This window comes from Rhinolophus sinicus, linkage group LG15 (genome assembly GCF_036562045.2).
Source record: "Rhinolophus sinicus isolate RSC01 linkage group LG15, ASM3656204v1, whole genome shotgun sequence".
NCBI classification, from domain to species: Eukaryota; Metazoa; Chordata; class Mammalia; order Chiroptera; family Rhinolophidae; genus Rhinolophus; species Rhinolophus sinicus.
This window is the reverse complement of record NC_133764.1, coordinates 20,084,061-20,107,467: the sequence shown is the minus strand read 5'-3', so window position 1 is coordinate 20,107,467 and position 23,407 is coordinate 20,084,061. Positions and strand designations below refer to the sequence as shown.

Sequence of the window (23,407 nt, the reverse complement as noted above, 5' to 3'; positions counted from 1 at the left end):
ACCTTCTTCCGAATTAATCTCTCTCTCTATCCTGGAGAATTTCCATCAGCAAACAGTTAAGCTCTACTATCTTTCATCTTCAAAATCTCTCTCTTTATGACTTTCCGGCTACCGGCCTGTGTCTCTGTTACCTTTCAGTCCTAAATTGCTCCTTCAACACCACCCAAAAAGCTGTCTCCACTCACTACTTCCCACTCACTCTTCAACCTGCTCAAATCTGTCAGATACCCACCCTGCTCCAGCGAAATGACTTCTCAAGGTCACTATGGTCTCCATGTCATCAAATGCAATGGACATTATATCTCCTTGTACCGTTCTCCTTAAGATTGTGCCCAGCCGACCAGACCACATTCTCCCCTCTTGACTTTCACACCACCCCCTCCTAATTTCTCAGATTTCTACTCCTTAGTTTCTCTGTTGGTTCTCCACTATCTAATTCTAAATATTAGAATTTCTTTGGTCTTGGTTTTGGATCATCCTCTGTTTTCCTTTTTACCCCATCTTCCTAGGTAACCCCACCCATTCCTGCTGATTTGCATATCACCTCTTTATGCTAATGATGCCCAAATGTGTATCTGTGGTCCAGATCTACCTATTAGACCTATCTCCATTCGCATAACTCACAGGTGTTTAAAACTTAACACGTCCATAATGGACTTCTCATGTCCAGAATTGAATCTTCTCCCCCAACCCCTGCCCTCCTTTCCTTAGTCTTCTCGATCTCTGGAACTGACACTAGTGGGGGTTTTACTTTAATGTAAAACCTCATTAGCATCCACTGCACTGCTCAAGCTCAAAATCTGGGAATCCTCACTTTTCCCTTCACTCCACATATTCATTCCATTAGCAAATACTACTAATGATTCTGTCTCAAATTCATTTAGATTCTGTTCATTTCTTTCCATCTTGACTGCTACCCACACTCCCGCGGGCCACTGAACTGCATCTCTTCACTAAGCTGATGCAAAATACTTCTAACTAATCTTCCCCTGTCCACACTCTCTTCAATCTGTTCTCGACAGAACAGCCAAGAGTGACGGACATGTTCTGTATCGTCATGTAAAACTTGGAGACATACTTAAGGTTTGTACACTTTACTGTAGGCTACATGTCAATGAAAACAACTAAAAAAGATGTCAATTCCCGAGTCAGACTCCTTCAGCTGCTTCCTACCGTCCTGGGAATGGAAACCAAGCCCTGCATGACTTGGCCCCAGGCTTCTTCTCCAACCTCATCCTCTACTGTACTTCTCCCTTGCTTGTTAAAACCGAGCTGCCCTGACTTATGTTGGTCTCTAACAAGCTAAAAGCATTCCTGGCTGCCTCAGGACCTTTGTTCAGACTGTCGTTCCCTGAGCCCACACTCCCATGCTTAGCACCTTCTCTTCCTTCACGTGACCAGGCTTTCCCAGGCATCATCCTGTTTATTCTTTCTGCCCCTAAGTGATTGCATTTTTATAATACTATTATCATTGTTTTTTCCACCGTGGGGAGCAGCATATCCATTTGACAGACATGTATTACATACAAGCTATTAGACTAAATGCTACATAGATAACCAACATCATGAGACTTATACTCCAAGAGCAAATGGAACCCTTCTGACTTTATTTTTCAGTTCCTATAAATAAGGTAGGGGTGCTTAAATATTTTTTAAAAATCATCAGTTTATTCCAGTGCAGCAGCCTCCACCGTTGGGCTGAAGGGGGGAGAGATGGTGAGTAGACCGTGTTATAGATTGAATTGTGTCCCCTAAAAAGACAACAGTTAGGCTCAAAGCAGGGAAGAAGCATTCCTAAGAAAAATATAAAAGCCACAGACGAGAAGCTTCACACACACACACAACAAGAGAAAATACCTTTTATTTATTATTATTTTTTTTCCCACAAATTAAGTCAGAGGCTAAAAATCCAGGACCCAGCGTCCAGGTGGATTCATCAAGACTCCTGGTGCAGCAGGCAGTTCTCAGAGACCTTGTTTTCCAACACAGCCCACTGACATATTTTATTTTTCTTGACAAGTGCAATCGTCTCAACAACAGGGCCACTCAGAACCACTTCATTTATTCAAAAGCTCTTCCGAGAGGATCTCTGCTTGACTGCTTCAAGGATCTCCCTGCTGGTGACGGCCCTTCTGTGGTTGTAGAAGGACAGCCTAACCGCCTCCAGGCTAACCCACTCCAGTCGCCAATCCTCCAGAGAGCCCAGTGCATCCAAGACCCAGGAACATCCACTGAAGTCTGGGTGGGTCTGGGGGAGAAATGACACAAGGGTGAGACAGGGAAGTGAAGGCTTCCATAGTGAGTAATTTTGGGTGTAACCCAGCACCTACAGTTTCCATGGATTCATGCACCCCTGGAACCACAAGAACCATCCAAAGGGACAATGGTAGGGATGTGATGAAAGAAATGAGCCCATTGTGTCTATCAACTGTTGGGGGCTGGGGGGCGGGGAATGTAGCTGGTGAGAAAGATAGCCCTTGTCTGGATAATACAGACTAATTCTCATCACTTCAACTTTTGTGCCTCAGTATCTTCTAACAGAATCAGAGTTAACATCCAACACCTTCTGAGAATAGGCAATATACCTTTAGTTTAGGGTGTACTGTCACACTCTGTACTGCATGTCAGTAAGCCTTTTACTTTAACCCTTCTCAGTTTCCAGCTTTACTGCCTTGTGCCAACATGATCTCCAGCCAAGCTGAGAAAACTTGCTCTTCCTTGGATGGATGTGTCCCTGTGTTTTCCGGTCTCCACGCCACTGTGTATCTGTCACCTCTACCTACCATGCCCACACCCAACCCCAACGTTCAAATCCTCTCTTTCCTTGAAGGCTCCTCCTGCTTATCTACATTCCACACACCCTTACTGAGTCCCTCCTGCCACCCAGGATCAGAGCGCCGTGTTCTCAGACCCGTTATCACAGCTGCTATGTCATTAGCATTCTTGTCTCAAGTGAGAGAGGCAGCTGGAGTACTCAAAAAACACGCTGCCCTGACAGTCACCCACCCAGGGCTCTAACCCTAACTCCGTCTGGACGTGAGACGGCAGGTAAGCAGGTCAGAGTCTCACACTGGGCCTGTTTCTTTTCCATGAAAGGAAAGGCTTGCAGCGGGATTCGAAAAGATTCCCCTGGTTCTAATAATGCACAAGTATTTCCTTCATTTCCCCTCCAGGACGGTGAGCCCGTTTACACTAGAGACCACACCTGAACTCCCACAGCAGAACTGGCTTGACACTACATGCATGTACCCAACCAACGTCTTGTTTTATTCTCACAGCGGCCTGAGAGGCAAACCCCAGGCACAGACCCAACCGTTTGGAAACTTGAAGCAGCAGCGTGGCCTGCCAGACCCGCGCAGCTGAGGACAGGTCAAGTTAAGACTAAAGATTAGAGGACTGCTTAGTGTAAGCATGCCCACAGAAGGCCCTTCCAGCCAAATGTGGGATCTCCAGCCCTGGTTCTCAACTGGGGATGAGTTTGCCCTCCGGGGGATATTGGGCAATGTCTGTGGACATTTTTGGTTGTTACAACTGGGAGGAAGGGTGCTACCGGCGTTGAGTGGGTAGAGGCCAGAGGTGCTGGGTAACATCCTACAATGCATAGGACGGTCCCCCACAGCAAAGAAGTACCCAGCCCCATCCTGTCCTATGCTGTGATTGAGAAACCCTGCTCTACATTACATATCTTCTCTCCTCTTGTCTTTCCTTCATCCCTTTTTCCCTTTTCCCAGGATAAGCAACAGACTCCAGTGATGCTACGGGAATAGAGGGCGCTTTGGTACAATTACACACACGAACACTCAGCCTTGTTTCATGGTCATAAAGAAGTAAAATCCAAAATCAAGCCTTAACACATCTTTCACAGAATCTCCTTACTCTCTTCCCCATCGCTTCTTGTGCACGGGAAGACTTTCCCAATTTTGTTTTCTATAACATGTATGCTACGGGGTGAGAGTGGGTGGGCAGGAAGAAGGCACAAAGGTGTCTTCTCACTTTAGGTACATGCTAAGCACAAAGGACCATTACATGAAAACCTCATACATGCAACTCTTCCAAGTGCAAAAATAGACTCAGTGGTGAATTCCCCATCTATAAGAAAAGGGGAGGGCATTTAAGAATCAGTTTACAGATTGCCTGTCAACAGATACAAGAAAGAGAGACACTAAGAGCTCAGGTGTTCAGAGCTGCTGCCAACAAAAAGAAAGCCAAGGGGAGAAGATAGCAGCCGTCAGCAGATCCAGTTAACAGAAGGTGTTTGCACACAACTCTTTAGGAACTCAAATGTGTGAAGAAGGACTCCCGTGTCAGAATAAGTTGAAATCAAGAACTCACCCAAGGCCATTAGCATGATAACTATCTTGGTCATTCTAAACTTCTACAAAGAGAGTCCCAACTTACCTGCTTTAGGATTTTCCCCATGTAACCAAAATAGGCCTCCTTCTTCTTCCTCCTCTTCATCCCAAAGGCTGAGCTGGCCCAACCATACTTCTTTCTGGTGGGGATGTAAGTTTTCATCTTCTTAGGGAATCTCAGGCCACGTAAGCAAATGAAGTACATGTGGAAGCCTTAATCCTTACACTTCCAGCTCCGAGCGCTAGTTGCAGACAAGTGTATGCTCCGAAGAGGTTTTATAAGAAGAGCTGGAAGGCAGTCCTTCCTAATAAAATGAGTGATGAGTGAATGCACCTGCCACAGATGGATGGTCTCAGAATCCTTAAGAGACATCAGGTGTAGAGTCGAAAGCAGGATTGTGTTTAATTTCTGAAAAGTGCATGACGCAGGAATCTTAAAATCTGAAGCTTTCTTCTGCTCTATCCCAGGTGAAAGAGGAAGTGGCCATTCTGAGGTAATGGCCATCAGTGTTTCAGGCAACACTCATCTTGGAAGTTCTTCTTTTTAGGTGTCTAATTCCAGGTGTTCTTATTACAGTGGTTCTTAGCCACAAAATTTTCAATTCAGAAGGATGGGGAGTGGAATCCTGGAAGCTGCATTTTCCTAAAGCATCCCAGGTGAAATCTAATGACCAGCCAGATTTGGGATTCACTGGTCTATAAAACCTTCCCGAAGCAACGACACATGAATTGGGGTTGGGACAGCTCTTCAGGGACATTATGCTTATGCCCTGTGTGTTTGTATTTGCGTTGGGAAAGAAATGTATCTCCTGAAAGGCAAGTCCATACCTGGTTATGCAATCGCAATCAGTAACTCAGGTGATAAAAACATGCATAGAAAAGCCAGGAAGTCATTGTACCTTAGACTAAATGTTGAGAAATCGTAGATAGAGAGGCTGTGCACTCCCTGTAATTAGTATATCAGTTCAGCAACCAGGAAGTGACCAGTCTGACAGAAACCAACAGATAAGATGTTACCAGAGAGCCAGGGTGTCAAAAGAAAAGAAGAACCAGCCCAGAGCAGATACCCTTTCCTCCCCCCATCTGGTTATGAGCCCACCAAAGCCCGGGAGGTGAGGGGGACTGGTGGATAACAGTACTGTCAGCTTACATTCATTGAGGCCTAACTATGTCCCAGACCCCACGCTAAATGCTTAACATACTTTACCTCATTTAATTATCATAGTAACATTGTGAGGTAAGATATTAATATTACGCTAACTTTGCAGAAGAGAAAACTAAGTTTCACAGGGCATACGTGACTTGCCCGGGTCACTGACAGGGCAGACGTGGCAGAACCCGCCCCTGAGCCTTTGCTTCTCACACTCCACCCCACACTCCGCCACCTTCCAAAGCTGAACACCAGAGCCCGCCATCCTTGTCGTTACACATACACACTCTGCACAGTTGCTATGTACATGTGTGTATTTACTGATGGAGAACTTTGATTGTAACTTATCCTTAGTGCAGGCCCCATTAATTCTTCTGAATTGATCCTTGGATAACAACAACAACTGAAACTAAACCGAACGCTTCTATGAAAGGAAAAAGTGGTTCCCTATGACCCGGGTGACAAAGCCATGTCCCACCCACCACCCCACTCCATCTCTCCTTACTGCTCTATTTAAATGTATAGTATAGGATGAAGTGAATTAGAAGTTCTAATGCAAAGAAGTAAATACAAATGGGCAGGTATCATCAAGTCTCCGAGGGACGGTGCAATGGTCAGGCCAGGAGGGAACTGTACCGGGATTATAACATCAAGAGGAGAGCTTTTGGGAAAGGGGAAGAAGAACAGATGCGGTGTTGTGGTTGGGAGTGTAGCACAGACATCCTGACCAGATGGCACTCACTCATTCAAAAATATTCTGCAAGTTTTGATCCCTTCCTAAGTGCAAATCCATGGCCATATATGGAACTGGTAATAAATTCCCAGCAGGAATCACGAAAGTCACACCGAAGAAAATCATAGACTGTGATCAGAAGACTCACAGGCCGATATTAGAAATCTTAGTCTGCTAAAAAGGACAGGCAATCAATTATTACCTGCCACTCATTTCCCTATCCTGGAGACAAAGGAAGCAATTTCACAAATAGCAATGCTAGCACGTATTTACGGAGGGCTTACTGCCTTCCTTGAATTATCTGAAGTCCTTTATAGTCGTCATTTCATGGTTCTAATACTCAGAGAAGCGTTTTATCATCTCTTTAATAAACATAAGGAAACTGTGGTTTATACAGATGAGCCAATTTGTTCAAGGTCACACAAGCAGTAAGTTGCAGAGCTAGGGATTACACTCTCTTGTGTCTGATACCACAATTCCCATCAATATTTCTCCAGGTTAGGCCCCCTGCCCACCTGCAGCAGAATCTCCTGGGCTGCTAATTAACATGAAGATCCTCAACCCCGATCCTAAGCCTCTGGTACAGATACCTGAAGTTTTGGTGCCTCTGCACCAGCACTACCTCCCGACTCTGGAGAAAATGCTGCCTTGAACCGAATCCTATTCAGAACAGAAGAGCTAATGAGAGACTTGGAAAGAATGGGAACACTAGGAGAAAGAGATTGTGACATGGCTAAGAGATAAGCACAGTCAGACACAGACCTTAGAAATGGAGAAGGCGGAGTTCAAAGAGATCAGAGAAAAGAGAGTTAGGATTCTGTGGATAGAAATTCCAAAAGGCAGATCAACTCAAGAAAAACAGGAGGCTCTTCTTTAACGGGCTATGACCGTGGCTCCCCTCCTGGATTACAGTTCCCTTCCACTGGGTCCTGTCTTGGTGGAATATCAGATCTAAAGGATAAATCAAGCTCCTAAACAGAAATAATGAGTAACAAGAGTAGAAGATGGGACCGTTGGAAGCTGGTTGGCATACAGGACATGGAGTGAGTCTGGGCAGTGATTCAGGAGGAAGACTGAGTGAAAAGGAGTTGGAATCTGTTTTTATGTGGAGATGTCTGCAGGGGGCTGGGGAGGCCTAATGAGTCAAATGGCCCAGGCAGGTCTACGCATCTTAGCATATTATAGATGGGATTCAGGCGTTGGGTGGGATATTGGATTACATGACCTCTGAGGTTCTGTGGAGTCTACTTTTAAATCATTGAAACTTTCCCCCTGTATCATTTCTTTAGGGTTAGGTTGTCAGAATTTGGATGGAAGTACTGCTCATATTATTTCTACCTCTAGATAGTCTGAAGAATTAATCCAATGGATTGGAAAAAGTCAGAGGGTCACACTGTGCATTTTAATGTCAACTTATTTCAAGATCTTAACTCTAGGAGATGGGCGATGCTGCAGCTCCCCAGCTGAGAAACTCTGGGTGAATGGCAGGAGGAGAGGGGATTTGAGAAGCAAATTAGAATGTGACATCATACCTTGATACTCAAGGTATGAGTACTCAAGGTATGATGTCACATTCTTCCTGGAATGTCAGTTCATAGACACTAACCAAATGTTATTGGTGAGTGATTAGTATAATACTAACTACTCACTACTTTGTCAAGGTGGAGGGAAGAAAGCAAGTGGAATTTTTCCCAACCCCACAATATCTGTAACCACTACCCTGAGCTTTTGGAAGAAAAAGGGCATGTGGAAAAGGAGGACATCAGCCCCCCCACTTAGGAATGGGGTAGAGTAGCACTGGGGTTACTCAGAGGAAATCAGGGTGCTGTCCTCCCTACTTCTCTTTACTCTTTCTCATGAGCAACGTCTCACAAATGGATGTCCACGTAGGGTAGTACAAACAACCCGCTACCCAGATCAGAAGTTTTAAGTCTGGTCTCAGCTCTGCCAGTGCCTCACGCTGGCCTAGTCAGTCAGCTGCTCTTCCTGGGACTCTGTTTCCCCACCTGTAGAGGGGGTGTTTGTTTGATTATTTGAGCACTTAGACTCTTACTATTCAAAGTCTGGTCTGCAAACTGGCAGCAGCAGCCTCACTTAGGGAACTTGTCAAAACACAAATCTTGATCCACTAGGTCTACAATGAGCCCTGACTCTACATTGCTAACAAGTTCCCAAGTGATTCTTCTTTTGTTTCTTTTTAAGGAAGTAAGCATTTATTTCCTTGTTTCGCAAATAAAGCTGCCTGTACTGATCCAAGTGACTCCTATACACTTTCAAGTTTTCGACCTTCTGCCTCAAGACATTACCAATCCACGCACTGACTATGGATGTGCCTTTTTGTTTTCCCTATCACATTCCCAAATTTCCTAGCTCTAGGACTACTTCCAATGGCCAAAATAGTTTGAGACTTAGTGGTTTCCTAGCTTTGGGCTTAGAGAAATGCCACATGCTCCTTGAAATATACTACTACGACATCTATGTACACACATCTACTACTAAATTAACCCACTAATTAATTCACCTGTTTTATTCAAGAAATCCCTAAGGGACACCAAGTCGCAGCTTGAGGGCTCAAAATAAAAGGATGGGATAGTGCATGGCACCTGCCCTAGAAAGTTGAGGGACATGTCTACACAGCCAACTCCAACTCAGTGTGATCAGCACGACATAATGAGCAAAACGATACATTCCAGTGAAATGTTTATACTCAGAAACTCGTTGTCCTCGGCAGAACAAATTCTGGAGGCAGTCCCAGGCTGTGCCCGCCTCCACCACCCGACTGTCTTTTCTGTGGCCTTAAATCTGTGCATCCTCTAACCACAGAGGAGGATGTGCTCCTGGGACAGTCCCTGTCGAGTGACTCACTGCCAGTGATGACTTGCTTAAGTTCTTCTCCATTCCCCAATGTTGAGGACCTATATGACGGGACGCTTCCCTTAGCTCAGGGGTTCTTACCTCGGGATCCATAGACAGGTTATTTTGGGCAGGGGTGTCGGAGAGGGCACCAGGTGCAAACTGTTTTGTGTATGTGCTTAAATACGTTTGCCTTGGGAGAGAAAGTCCACACGTTTTCATAGAAGGATGATGAAACCTAAAATTTGAGCACCAGTGTCTTGCTACTGTCCCCCTGCTGCCCCAAGACCCTGGCAGTGGCAGCCCCTTCCTTCTCCGTTTTGTCCTCCATCACCTCCAGCTCTTGAGCTGGTATCTCCAGACTTCCTCTGTGCTTAGCTGGAGTGCGTTACAAGGAGCTTGGTCTGCTTTATCAGCCATTCCAAAGAGCTAAAGAAAGATACTTGTCCCCAACCCAACACCGTCACAGCTAAGCACAGCTCGGCCACAGAGTCAGTGGGGAAAGAAATTCCTGGAACCCAGAACCAGGTCTGCAGTAACTGGCTGGCTCATCCTCTGTCTTTAAAATCGCTAGAGGTGAGAAGATGAAAGATTTCAGTCCCTTTCTGGGCTGAAATCGGGGTGGTTTATGACAGTGACCTCTGCTATGTAAACTCCCGTTCCTTTGTCCTGTGAGATGTCTATACAGTGAAAGGCAGGGGTGAGGAAGTGGGGGGAGGGGTCTACAGGTGGGCAAGTTGTCAATGACACCAGGCAAGCAACCGTTGGGTCTGTTTCTATGTTAAAAAATTTAGGCTTTCAGAAACCGTAGAGAGCATATATGCTGTCTTTGATGTATCATTCTGAGTTCAATCCAGCCTTATGCATGAAAGAGGAAGAAGCATGTTTTGAATAATATCTAAGGCAGAGAGTTCCATAGCATCTCTGTGTGGCTATGAGTGCATTATGAAGTTATTTTGCGACATACATTTGCCTTTCTACTTCTGCTCTAGAATGACTGGGATTTAGAAAATAAATTCATAAAATACCCTTTGAGTATGCTGTGTGACTGTTATTCCTAGCCTTTCTGCTTGTGTCTTGCAGGACTCCTGCTGAAATGAGTTGTCTTCACAGATGCAGAGCACCTGGTAAAGAAAGGGAGGGTGGGGCAGCCCAGAAGCATTCTGGGAAAGTAGAATGGGAGCAAATATTTGCTGTGGAAAATCCGGAGTTGATTTTCATGGATAACCTAGAGCAGATCGTCTACAGCAGCTGTCAACTACAGAAGAGTTTTCAGAACAACAGCTTTTGTTCAGTGTGAACATAGAGTGTGTAGGCTTGGCCCCAGGGGAGAAGTGAACACAGCCCTGAGAGCAGCTTCCAGGGGCAGGAGATGAGAATGCGATAAATGCCGCACAAAGACTGATTTTAATGCAGAAACTCTACCAAGGGGGTAGATTTACAACCTCACATTACATAAGCCATAGAGTCACAGACCATTCCATATTCATGTATCGAGCAAGTGTTTCTTCAGAGCTTCACGCCCTACGCACTGGGCTACTGGGTGCCAGAGTTATATCCAAGAACGGAACAGACACAGTTTCCAGCCCTCATGGCCCTTAGAGGCTAATAAGAGAGGTGGACTATAGGCTCAAGTGCATTCAGTGCTGTAACAGAGATGACACGTCCAGGATCTGTGGGAGCACAGAGGAGGGTCAGCCAAGCCCGACGTAGGAGACCACGGAAGCCTCCTTAGAGGAAATGATATTGAGGCTGAGATCTAAGGGAGGAGCTGGGCCATAGAGGTGAGGAGTGACGACAGGGAAGAGAATTTCAAGCAGAGAACAGGAAGTACTCTCTCTGGGGCACATGGTCCTATTGAATGACTAGGGTCGACTTTTAATTATTTTGTTTTTAAAACTGTCTGTTCAGTGTGTACAAGCTCCGACCACATCTACGGCAACCAGAGCTAACAGATATTCTGTAGCAGAGTTTTCAAAGTATGTGCTGGTTTTTTTCGGTTCTGGCAGGTGTGCAAACGTCTGATGTGACTTTCTAAAAAGTGTTATTTGATTTCTTAAAAATAAATTTTTAAAATTTTTGAACAGTTTTAAATCGCTATATGACTTTTAACTTTACATTTTGAAATAAACTCAAATTTACAGAAAAGTTACAAGAATAGTACTTTTAAACAGCTTCCAATTATATCCTATGGACACTTGTCTCATTAGGGAGACCACCTCAGGGATGATGTAGATGCCTGATCACTGCCCTGTACACCTGAAGCTGAAGCTGAACAATAATGAATGTCAACTATAACTATAACTATAACTATATATATAGTTACAAGAAGCGGAGTACAGCATTAGGAATAGAGACAGTGGAAATATAATGGCTCTGTGCAATGTCAGAGGGTTGTCCCTGTGAGAGGGATATAAATGATAAATGTCTAACTATTACATTGTTTTGTGTACCTAAAACCAATAAAAAAAAGGCTCCCAATTAACATTTTAACAATTAACATTTTGTTCTATTTGCTTTATTCATTTATATCTATCTACCTATATATATCCAAATTATTATTATTATTATTATATCATATTATCTTTGCCAAAAAATTTGAGAAGTCTTTTAGAAGGTATCTCCTAAGAACAAGGACATTCTCTAATAGGACCACAGTACAATTGTCAAATTCAGGAAAACTGTGATACTAGCTATACTACTATGTAACATAGAGTCTATATTCAAATTTCACCAATTGTCCCAATAATGTCCTTTACATTTTTCTAGTTTGAGATCCAGTCCAGGTCACACATTGCCTTTAGCTGTGTTATCTCTTTGGGGTCATTTAACCTGGCCTGGTGCCTCAGCTTTTCTTTGTCTTTCATGCCATTGATATTTTTGAAGAGTGCTGATTGGTTGTTTTATAGAATGGCCCATAATGTGGGTTTATTCGATGCTTCTTCACAGTTAGATTTAGTCGATGCATTTTTAGGAGGTGAGGGATGTTACGTCTTTTTTAGGAGCTCACATCACTCATCACATCACTCGTGATATCAGTGGGTCTCATAACTGGTGATGTAAACTTTTACTTTTTGGTTTTTGGTATATAACACATACATATCCAAATGTGTTTATATTCACATTTTATCACAATGGAGATTAATAATGCGCTAATCTGCTCTGCATATATTGGAACTTCCTGTAAATGTGTCGTTGATTAATAAGATTGTAGCTGTGTGTTGGTCTTTACAAAGGCTGGATGTAAAATTGTAGGAGTAACAAATTTCTGCTTAGCCATGTAAATCAGCATTTTCTTGAAACTGTAAAACCAAAACAACACACAAAAGTAAACTGGAATCCTGAGGCTGGTTTAAGGGGATGGAGAGCCCCATTGGACAGATCCCGGTTCATGAAAAGAACCTCATTGGTCTCAGGCCTGATTTTATACTAATTTGGGCTATTAAAATAAATTCATGAATTACCCTTTGCATATGATGTGTATATATTATATACATTGGGCTCCTGTACAAGATATTGATTAAAACAAGAGGTCCCTTGTTTTGGCCATTTGAAAAACCATAGCTGTATACCACTATAGATCATAACCACTATACAATCTTCTAACAATCCCAGGAAATACACATATATCCATTTACTAATGGGTCATTGAGCGTGGTTCCTGGTTGTTCCAAATTGCACAAAATTTGAGTTCTACTTGTGTCAACACATACCAATACGAACGTTTTAGGAATGTACCACACTCTATGTAATCACCTGCTTAGCCACTGACCAGCCCCCATAAATGACCCAAGCAAAGGACAGTCCTACGTTGGAAAGTATCTAGCCCAGAGGTCTTATTCTACAAATGAGGACACTGAGATCCAGAGAGGAGTCTTCGGAACAAGGAGAGCTGCTAATGGTAGTCAGACTGCAGCTCTGCCTATGCCAGGGGTTGGGGCAGTTTTTTGATGGCAGAAGTGCTCCCTTGGGCGGTGCTCAAGCTGCCTTCCTCTCGCTCTTGGCCAGGGTGGGTTGTTGGCAGTTGAAGCAGGCCTTGAGCAGGGTCCCTAGGGCTGGTTTACTCATCTCAAATTCAGCCACAGAGATGGAGCCCATCTAGATTTCCTAGTAGATTTTGGAATAAAAGATGGTACAAAAGGAAACAGCGCTGAAGAGGAGCTGCCTTAGAAAGCCATTTATAATACATTTTCATTGGGAAAATGCGGTCTAAGTTCCAAAAGAATTTTCCAAGCTCAACCAATGTATCCATGTGTTGGAGACCACTTAAACTCATTCCATTGCATTGAGCCATTGTAAATTTCATATGCCCATGTGCAAGGCAGTACAATAGCTACTCGGTGGGTGCCAAGGGAGACATGGGGAAGTTTAGGACATGTCCCCCTGTTCAGGAAACCTACAATAATCCCAGGGAGGTGATACATACATATATTAAAAACTTAACAATATGCGTGAATGTCAGATGACATGCACAGACGAGTGGAAGAGAAAAATGGATCACGGAACATTGGAGAAGGAAAGCAGTCTGCCGTGTAGCTAAAAGGTAGAGCTTGTAAGTCAAATGACCTGAATGAAACTGAAGCTTTCCCACTTCTTAGCAGTGTGGCAAGTTATTCTCTAAGGCACTTAAGACAGCTCGGGTCATTTTTTTCTCCCCAATATGTTAGCTATTATCTCAGTCTGAGCGTGAACCATTATTTCAAGGATGGAGAGGACGTGAGCAGAGGAGCAAGAGTGGGCTTCGCGGCAGGGTGATAAAATCATAATGAATTATCCTCGCGAAAAGCTCCACAAGCTACTTTTATAACTTTGTTGGCATTTACCAAGCACTGGCGGGAGGCGGCAATCTGGAAACTTGATTCCACCCACCCTCCTACGTCCTCGGTCCTTGGCACCGCCCTCCCCAGGTCCCAGCACCGGTCCCCAGGAGGCGCTGCCGCCACGCCGCTGAGCACAGTCCGCCGCGCGTCCCCGCCGCCCGCCCCGCGCGTGCGCGCCGCCCAGGTGAGGAGGCGGAGGCCTGCGCCACCGCGGGGCGGGGGACTCAGCCGGCCCGGCGGGACAGGGCGGAGCCCGACAGACCGGGGCGGAGCGCGGCGGGAGGCCGCAGAGCTGTGGCCAGACCCAGGCCAGAGGCGGGACCAGCCGCCGCCGTCTCCGTCTCAGTGTCCCGTCCCCCACAGCGCCAGGCAGCCGCCGCGGGAGAAGCGGAAACTGCCGGGTGCGCCGCGCCGACTGAGAGCGCGCCGAGGAGCAGCGGGGCGGCCTCCGTCCCGCCCAGACCGGCCAAGCGGCGCGCGGAGCCCCCTGCCTGGCAGCCCCCTGTCCCGCGCCGCGGCCCCGCCCCGGCCCCGCCCGAGCTCCCCGCGCGTCCCCGAACCGGACCCCGCGGCCCGATCGCGCCCACCTGAGCTCTTCTGCGCCCACCTGAGCCCGTACGCCGGCACCATGGCGGAGCAGGAGAGCCTGGAGTTCGGCAAGGCGGACTTCGTGCTGATGGACACCGTCTCCATGCCCGAGTTCATGGCCAACCTCCGGCTCAGGTGAGGGCGGAGCGGCCGTGCTCAGTGGCGCGAGCCTGCGCTTTCCCGAAAGGGGGCGCCCCTGCGGTGCGGCCGGATTGGGGGTGTCAGGGGCGCGCCGAGCCCGAGGGATGGAGTGCGGCCGGAACCGGGTATCCCGGGCTGTTGAGAAAGGACGCCCCGGGGCGCGGCCGCTTTGGAGTGTCAGAGGCGTGCCGAGGTCAAGGGCTGCGCCTTCCTGAGAGGGGGTGTCGGTGGGTGCAGTCCCGACGCGGGGTGGGGGGATAGAAGGGGTGTGCGGAGCTGGGGTGTGCGGAGCTGGAGGCAGCGATTGGGGCCGGGCAGGCTAGGGTGCTACCCCAGGTAACTGATGTGGGCGGGCTAGGTGACCTCATGGAAACAAAAGTAAAGGAAAATAACTTAGGGAGAGTAGTGGCAGCCTCGAAATCCTGGGAAGACTACAGGGTTATTTTGGAGAGAAACTAGGGTCTCATCCCGGTTTCACACTTGCTTCTTTTCTTTTTCTCTTCTTTTTCCCCCCTCTCCTGGCGTGTCTCCATCACGTCATTCAGGATACTAAGGAGTGATCCCTGAGCTGTCTGTTCCGGGACACAGGCTATTTTTTAGTTACTCTCTAAACGTAATTAGACACGTTTCCAGACATCGAAGAGACTGCTCGGCTTGCCAGTGCCAAGATAAACTGTCTGAATTTGACAAGGCATCCATGGTTTCAGGTTTTTTTTTCCAAGGAGTTATGGATGGAGACCTTGTGCTATTGACATCCTTGAAAATGTAGTCACAACTCAACGCCCCAAAATGGGCTTCCCAGACCAATTTTTAAAGAAAGTCTTCTACATGCGATTATTTCTCTCTTGATAGAGTAATATGTAAACCGCTTTAAAGTAGTTTTACTTTTTAAAAACATTACAGTAAATGGAGTTTCAAAATAGAACTGAGTTTTGGTGTGTGTGTGTGTGTGTGTGTGTGTGTTTCCTGGACGTTCTAGACCTACTTCTTGTAAGGTTCACAGCTAAATGTCATGCCATGAGCTTATAAAGTGAAAATCAGAACCTAGTTTTGGGTGCTTAACTAACCCCACTTCTCGATATGAGTTACCCCTGTTAGCCTTAATTTAAATTTGAAAACCTCTTTTACCCTTTGAAATTGAAAACCCTGTAGAGTCTTCATGTGTTCTTGGCCAGTCTTCTTGTCCCAGAGGATGGAGCAGGGGCACAGACCTGATTTTCTACACATACCTATCACAAACACATGTCAATCAGCGTGTCTGAGTTTCCTCATTTGTAAAATAATGAGCACCTTCAAGGTTTTTCAGCGCTTGCATTCTCTTTTGCTTTCACTTATCATTGGTTGCAGTCTCTACCAGGGAGGTTTGAATCTTAAGAAAGATTATTAATGTGAGCCAAACTTAACTCCTATGTGCACAGAAGAGAACTTTGCAATTTAATTTTATGTTGTGCATGGATCTCTAGGAGGTAACATGGGAGGATCTAAAGAACTGCAAATTTGCTCCTTACACACTCAGAGAAGGGTCATGTCAGTGAAGACAGGGACAAAGGTGAAAATTCCTATTGATTTAAGTAATAGGTCAAGAAGACAACATGAGTTAATTAAGCCTTATGGAGCTGAGGTGGTTCTTTGCCAAATAATTGTACAAACTACCCTGTTTCCCCGAAAATAAGACCTAGCCGGACAATCAGCTCTAATGCGTCTTTTGGAGCAAAAATTAATATAAGACCCGGTATTATATTATATTACATTATATTATATTATATTGTTATAAGACCCAGTCTTATTTTGGCTAACATTAATAATATATATATATATATATATATATATATATATGTGTGTGTGTGTGTGTGTGTGTGTGTGTATATACATATTTTACTATAAGACCGGGTCATATAGTAAAATAAGACCGGGTCTCATATTAACTTTTGTTCCAAAAGACACATTAGAGCTGATTGTCAGTCTAGGTCTTATTTTCAGGGAAACACAGTAGTTGTTCTGGAAGTTCAGAGGAGGGAGGGATACCTTGGGCTGGTTTAGTACACCATATAGAGGCGGAGAGGAGTTGCGGTGAGTTGTAAAGTTTGGGTAGGATTTGTCTAGATGGAGAACATTCCAAGTGGATAGAGTGGTGGGGGCAGAGGTGTGGAGGCCTGAAAGCTTACTCTGTTTGGGTGATAGTGAATAAATTAAGTTGTCTGGAGGGGAAGTTGTGGGAGGAATCACCAGCTCTCATTAGCAGAACCCTTGGCTAATGCCCAGGTTTCTAGGTCCACCTTTATACCCAGTCACCAAGTCAGTCAAGATTCTGAATGTTCAGACGTGCGTAGGTACACATATGTGTCTCATCTGTGTGAGTCCTTGACAATTCTTAGAATTGGCTGCAGTTCCCATTGTATAGGTTCAGTGATTGTTCATGTTTTACTTACAAGGTGGGAGTACTTTGTTCCCGGTAGCCGTAAACACTGCCCCCGCAAAGGGTAACAGTGCGCTTGCCCTCCTCTCCAGCTGTAAGCCCGGAAGACCCAGGTGGAAAGCAGTCCTCTGCCTGGTAGTTTGAATATTCTGTCCCCCTGCGATCCCTCCAGACTATGTTAGTGCTTAGCTGCATGAGCTACTGGGCTCATGCTGTTGTCACCCTGGGACATTTGTTTTACTTTGGAGAAAGTGACCAGAAACTCACTGCAGAGTCAGGTGCTCTTATGTGCTGTTGGAGTGTTTTCATCTCCTGGCACGTGGGTGTTTGAGCCGTGCCGGCTGTGTATTTATGGTGGTATATAGGTGAAATGTGAGTGTATTGCATCTCTCAGGGTGTGTGTGCCTGTGCCCGAACATTCCTGCCTTCCCCAGGCTGGGGCTGCTCCTCTCACTCCATCTGGAATGTCCTTTCCTCCGCTCTCCACCTGGCTCTTCTGCACATTCCTCTTCCTGCATTTGTGGTCTGTGACGTACAGTATGGCATTTAAGGCTACAGTGGTTTCGGGGGTCTCTGTCATCCAAACTTGATTTTAATTTTTCTGACACCAGCACCCAGCATAATGCTCATGAATATATATGTATATATATATGTGTATATGTATGTGTATATATATGTATATATACTTGTAGAGAGAGAAAAAGGGATGTTTCAGTTATTTTTTTGAAGTTTTTATGACATTGTCCATTTAGAATTAATCTTCATATTTTGCTACTATGCTGGCTTTCTTTTCACCTTTGGGAGCGAAAGCTTGATTTTTAGACATCTGGTGCAATTGACGTAACTTTCTCCTTACTGTGTTTTTAAATTGATGTGGGTGTGTTTCTGTGCATGTGAGTCTGGATGAGACAAGATTAAAGGGGTGATACGGATTAGTGTGCATTAGTGCCCCTATATCTGAGAAATTTCAGTTTTTATTTTTTACCCTTATATCCCGAACGGCTAGATTCTTAAGGGCTGCCTTCTTTCTCTCCTATGAGTCTCTTGCTAGGGGAGATTTATTTTATCTGTTTGTTTTTACTTTCCATGGAGGTGGAGGCGCTGGTGGTTTGGGCTGTGGTGGTTAATTTCCTCACTCCATTTTCGGGTCTGCGCCCAGGAGTAAGATTCCTGCACAGGCACCTCCCGCCTTCATGGTCAGGCCTGGCTCTTGCCAATAACCCCAATGACCACTTGAAGCCCTGACCACAGCAGCCCCACCGTATTCTGCTTCCTTTGTAGCCACTTCCTTTTTGGGACCTGGAGCCCCCTGGTTCCTTTTCTTGCTCGGGCCATTCCTGTGCTTGATCAAGTTCTTCCAACGTTCACATGAGCTTTGCAGATCTCTGAAGTGAGAGAGTCCTGCCAGCGTGAGCTGCATGAAACATCTGGCCCTCACTGCTTCTCCTCACTTAGCATCCACGTGAAAGGAAGAATGCCGGCTGCTGCTCTGGAGAGGACGCGAGCCGGGGACAGCATCCCTGTCAGATGTGCTTTTTGTTTTATGGGACAACGAAATAACACCTTAGGCTTCCAGGGGTCCAGTTTCCTAACTTTGTTGTTTGTGGAGTCTGTTTTGAGCATAAGAGATCGACTCAATCTTATGTCTTGGCTCCTTGGAAATTCATTTTTCCTCCCCTCTTGTCTGACTGGCTTTTCTCTTCCATAAAAGCAGCCATTTGAAGCATTGTGTTTGCCAAAGCTGCGGGCAACTTTTCACTTTTAACCTAACACATCATGAATTTTATACCTTTGCTTAGTTCAGGGTTTCTCAACCTGGGGGCTGGTGACCTCTTGTTCTGGATAATGCTTTATTGTGGGGACTGTCCTGTGCATTGTAAGATGTTTAGCAGCATTCCTGGCCTTTATCCCCCAGAAGCCGGTAGCACCACTCCCCTCCCATTTATGACAACCAGAATGTCTCCAGATATTGCCAAATATTCCCTGAGGGAGGGGCCAGAATTGTCCCGGTTTGAGAACCACAGGCCTACGCTGTTCTCACTCTCTTGGAATGCTCTCCTTCTTCCCTCGTCCCTGCCCTCATTCCCTGCCTGTCACTCTCTTATTCATCCTTTGCCACTATAGTTCAGAGACGTCTTTCCCAATCTTCCAAGTCAGGGTTAATTGTACTCTCACCTGTACTCCCAGGAGACATGGACACCTGGTCATACTGTTAGAATTTATCATATTGTTGTTATCTGCATACCTGCCTCCCCATCCGTGTGTGAGATCTTTCAAAGACCGAGAACCTGTACAGAGGTGGATCCAGGTTTTGTGGTCCTTTGAAACTCATGACAGTTGGGGGCAGGGGGAGGGAACCATCTTTAAGAAAACAAAGATAAATTATGAATGCAAAATTAGATACAGGGCTTTGGAAGGGGACAGTGCAGGTGAGTGGCTGTGATGCTGGTGCACCTCTGGTCCTTTGGTGTTTCCTGTCCTGCTACAGAATTTGACGCCTGTGCATTCAGTACATCTTAAAATGAGTTAACGAAGCAGTGAGATACTGGCTGATTGTTCTTCAACCAGTGGAATCCTTAATTTTAAAAAGGATGCGATCGTCTGAAAAATATTGTCCTTATTTTAATACTGCTTAACTGTATGGGGGGTGGGAGGGGTGGGGTGTAGAACTGGCGGAAGGTGGTGATGAGCAGACGCACACTCGTCACACAACCTCTGGCCTCTGTCTCTGCTGCTCTTGGGTCTTTTCAAACATTTGGTGGGGCAGAGGGTCCCTCTTGCTTGCCAGGGGCAAAACCATAGCTACTCTGGGTGGTCTGCAAGGAAGTGTAAATCTGGGATTGGTTCAGAGTTCTAGTTAGAAGGCGCTCTCGTTAGACTTACAGGCGAGGTGAATGGCACACTAAATCTCTTTGGCTTCCATGTGACATTCTTGGGCAACCACGTTCAGAGGCCTTCGGAAAAGGACAGTGTGCTCTGTGCCTGCTCTGCACATTGGCCTCACATTGGGACGAAAAGGAGAATTTGGGTTTGGGAGTTGCCATTTGGAGTGAATCACCCTGCCGTCTTGTTTCCTTTCCTACTCCGTGACAGATTTCCAAGACTATTTTTATTCGGGGTCATTTGTTGACCCTGGAGAATTCTGCTGAATTTAGCTCCCAAATAGAGCCAGATGTGGGTGGAATCCAGCACTTAGGAGCCGCTACTGGTGCTTTTCGTTGCAGATTTCTGAAGGGTCCTCCTTCTACATTAAAGAGATGAGTTTTGGCTTTCTGCTTCACTTGGAAACGAAAGTGGTGACTCTAGTATAGATAGAAATGTGTTTATTTAGTGACCCCTGGGTAAGTTGTCTTCATTGTGAATTATCCTAAGGTGGAGAGCTGTTTGTTGACATTCTCACCTAAGTCTGAGCCAGTGCAGCAAAAAGGACCCCCTCTCTCAAGGACTGGCCCCAGTTTATGGTCCTTCTCTGGCATCCATTGCTTTGTTGCTGTTGGGACTGGTTTCTGTCATTGCCCAGCCACTGCTGAGTCCATCCAGTGGGCAGCTCTGCTGTCTGTGGTGGCTCCAACCCCGCGGAGTAGATGAGCTGTTGATGAGCCTCGCTGACATGGCCTATAAAAATGTCAACTGGATCCATCCGTGGGTTCAGAGGGTAATAGCATTTTAAAATATACATTCTAAGCTTCGCTCTTTTTGTCTTATTAAATTCCTTGGTTGAGATGACAGTTTTATTTCCTGTGGGAAGCAGCCTCCTTTCAGTTCAACTGCTATGTAATTATTGGCCCGATCTCTTAATAGAACAGTTTTCCCAAACGTTAGCTTTTGGCATTTCAGGGAAGAAGTGAAGGGAAAGCATCCTTGCAACAGGCAGCAGTGGAAAGAGCACAATATTGGAGACCTGATTCACCAAGTTCAAATCCCAGCTTCACTTTTTTTTTTCTTTTCTTTTAGCATTAAGACTTAGACTTGCCTAAGCCTCAGTTTCCTTTTCAGGGTTATGGGGATAAAATCACATGATGTGTAAAAAGTGCCTGGTCAGTGCTTGGTACATAATTTCCATCCCACGAGTGTTAACTGTTTCCCTGAATCCTTCCCAAGTGGCCTCACCTTTCTGCCTTGACCCTGTAGCTGCTGAAGAGCTAGCTGTTTTCACCTCTTTCTTCCTCACAAAGACAGATTTGGTTTGGTTTGGGGGGCAAAGATGAAGAATGTCCTAGAAAGGGTTGGGGTTACGTCGTGGACAGAGCAAGAGCTTTGGAGATAGACAGATCTGGACCTTATCCTGTTTCTGTGTACTTACTACCACCTGTGTGGCCTTGGGCATGTTAGTTTGCCTCCCTGGGCCGTGGTTTCTTCCTCTGTAAAGATGAGGTGTTATTGTGAAGATTAAATGACAGCGCCTATAGAACACCCAGTGTCATACCCACAGCACAGCAGGTACTCAGGACCCCTGAGCTCTGTGGACCAAGGAGCCTTGCTATTCCCAGTTCCCTCCTCCACCGTCACCCTAAATATACTCATAATCCTGCTTCCTCCAGGGTACCGCTGTTGAATTTCTGAAAATTGTTTTAAACTCTTTGGAAAAGGAAATCTATTTGTATTTAGAATTTCCAAAATATTTTATTCTGCATGTCACTGTTCTCTGCTTTCGTGAAGGTTGGCAACATTGGTGCCCGAAGTCCCTAAGCACTATAGCTGGGTGAGGAACCTAAAATCTAAAGTCTTTTTGTTTGTTTTAATATGTAACTTGTTTCCTTTGTGAACTGTAGACCTTGCATATTTTTAATATAGTCCCCTGGCTTCAAAGCTAGCAACTACTTACTTGAATTCTTGCTGTGTGCTTATTACCGCGTGGAGCGCTTTGGCAAGGGTTACTGTTTAAGAAGCCCCTCTTGGGGGTCAGGCGAGCTTAATTGGGAGGGAAAGATGCCTTAATAAATGGATCAACGTGAAATAGAATACGACTGAGCCAAAATGAAGAGTGCAGACAATCAGTTATTTTAAGGGGCTCCTAGAGAGAAGGAATCAACATGTTATATTTTTAAAGAAGCAAACTGATGACAACATAATGAAGAGCTGTATGTATGTTATCTACTCGAGTTCTGAGGGAATTCAGCAAAAGAGCGAATGGGATTGGGAGTGGGTAGAAAATGCTCTCCGGAAGACGCAGACCCCCTGCAGACCCTTGTTGGAAGAAGACTATCTCTCGTTTGGAAACAGCCCTTTCTCGTGGCCCCTGTGGCCTGATGACCTGTGTCACCCTAACCTTCTTTTCTTGTGTCTCCACCCTCTCTCCGCGCGAGCGGGCAGGCCGTGCTGCGACCCAGCTTCCTTTGCTCAAAAATATTTCCTCCACATTGTCTGCACTTTTTTTTCATCCCTGTCTTTTGCTGCCCTCAATTCTCCCGAGAGATTGAGTTAGGTTGATAAGAATCCTCTGGAAAAGTCAAATATGTCTAAGGCAGCCCAGGCACATTAATATAAATTCGCTCCGTCCATTCTTTTTCATCCCTAGGTGAGCTCAGTTACGAGACACTGAGAACTTCGTTTTTGAGAAATAATTTTGCAACACTTAACTGTTCGAGGATAAGGCAGACCTGGGATGGAGAACTGAACTCTGGTGGGAAGGGATAGGCAAGGTATAGTACAAGCTTCAGTTCATTCTTGGGGAGGCAGGCCCTGATGACAGAGAGGGAGAGGGCTGGAGAAAAACTTCAATGAAAAAATTTTGTCTGTGGCTTGGATGTGGGCCTAGAAAATGAAATAGAAAAATTTTTTCTTTATCTTATGCCTAATTACAGACCTTCTAAGCCTCGGCACCGAGACTGAAGTGGTGAAATACTATGGTCATTCCATTGTGGGGGTTAAAGAGACATTCGTGAGCCAGCCTGTGAATCTAGTCATGGCTTTCACAACTTTTTGGTGAAATAGAAATGGTCTGCTTTTGGAACGTAGGCCATTTTAAAGCAAAGGGTTCTGAGAAGTGACTTCAATTGATGGAGAAGGGATTCGAGATCATTGACTATTCCTTCTCGATCTTTTCCCACCTTCCAGTCTCCTCCTCATCCCAGCCTCACCCCCGAAGATATCCTGATTTATATTTCCAGGTACATCTGCTCACGTGGGAGAAGTTACTGAATTTCACATTAATGAGATTAAAGCATCAACTCTAGTAAAGCTTTCTGCTTTAATAAGAAGATTGTTTATTGCTGACCGTAGCTTTTTCCCAAAAGTGTCATGAGCCAATTCAGGGTTCTAAAAAAAGCTAGTAGATGAAAAAAAAAAAAAAAACACAGATCAAGGAATAGGCACAACTTTGCTTCATTCCTTCTCTCCATTCCCACAGTCATA

General features: G+C 45.4%; 1 protein-coding gene and 1 long non-coding RNA gene across 6 annotated transcripts in view; one reads left to right on the top strand and one right to left on the bottom strand.

Annotated features, from left to right (window-relative positions):
- Positions 1-1,841: 1,841 nt before the first annotated feature.
- LOC109447874 (histone H2A.N) lies at positions 1,842-14,653 on the bottom strand. Of its 5 annotated transcripts, none has more exons than XR_002137434.2 (4): positions 14,516-14,647; positions 5,252-5,340; positions 4,399-5,161; positions 1,842-2,248 (listed from the first exon to the last, which is right to left on the bottom strand). It is a non-coding gene; the product is annotated as a histone H2A.N (long non-coding RNA). The 5 variants fall into 5 exon arrangements; XR_012492176.1 differs by having other exon boundaries at positions 14,496-14,625; XR_012492179.1 differs by lacking the exon at positions 4,399-5,161 and having other exon boundaries at positions 2,125-2,248; positions 14,496-14,625.
- Positions 14,499-23,407, top strand: part of MYO1D (myosin ID) — a 284,586-nt gene continuing 275,677 nt past the window's right edge. The window contains exon 1 of the mRNA XM_019732584.2: positions 14,499-14,631. Within this exon, the coding sequence (XP_019588143.1) occupies positions 14,537-14,631 (95 nt within the window). The 5' untranslated portion in view covers positions 14,499-14,536. The remainder of the gene's footprint in view (positions 14,632-23,407) is intronic.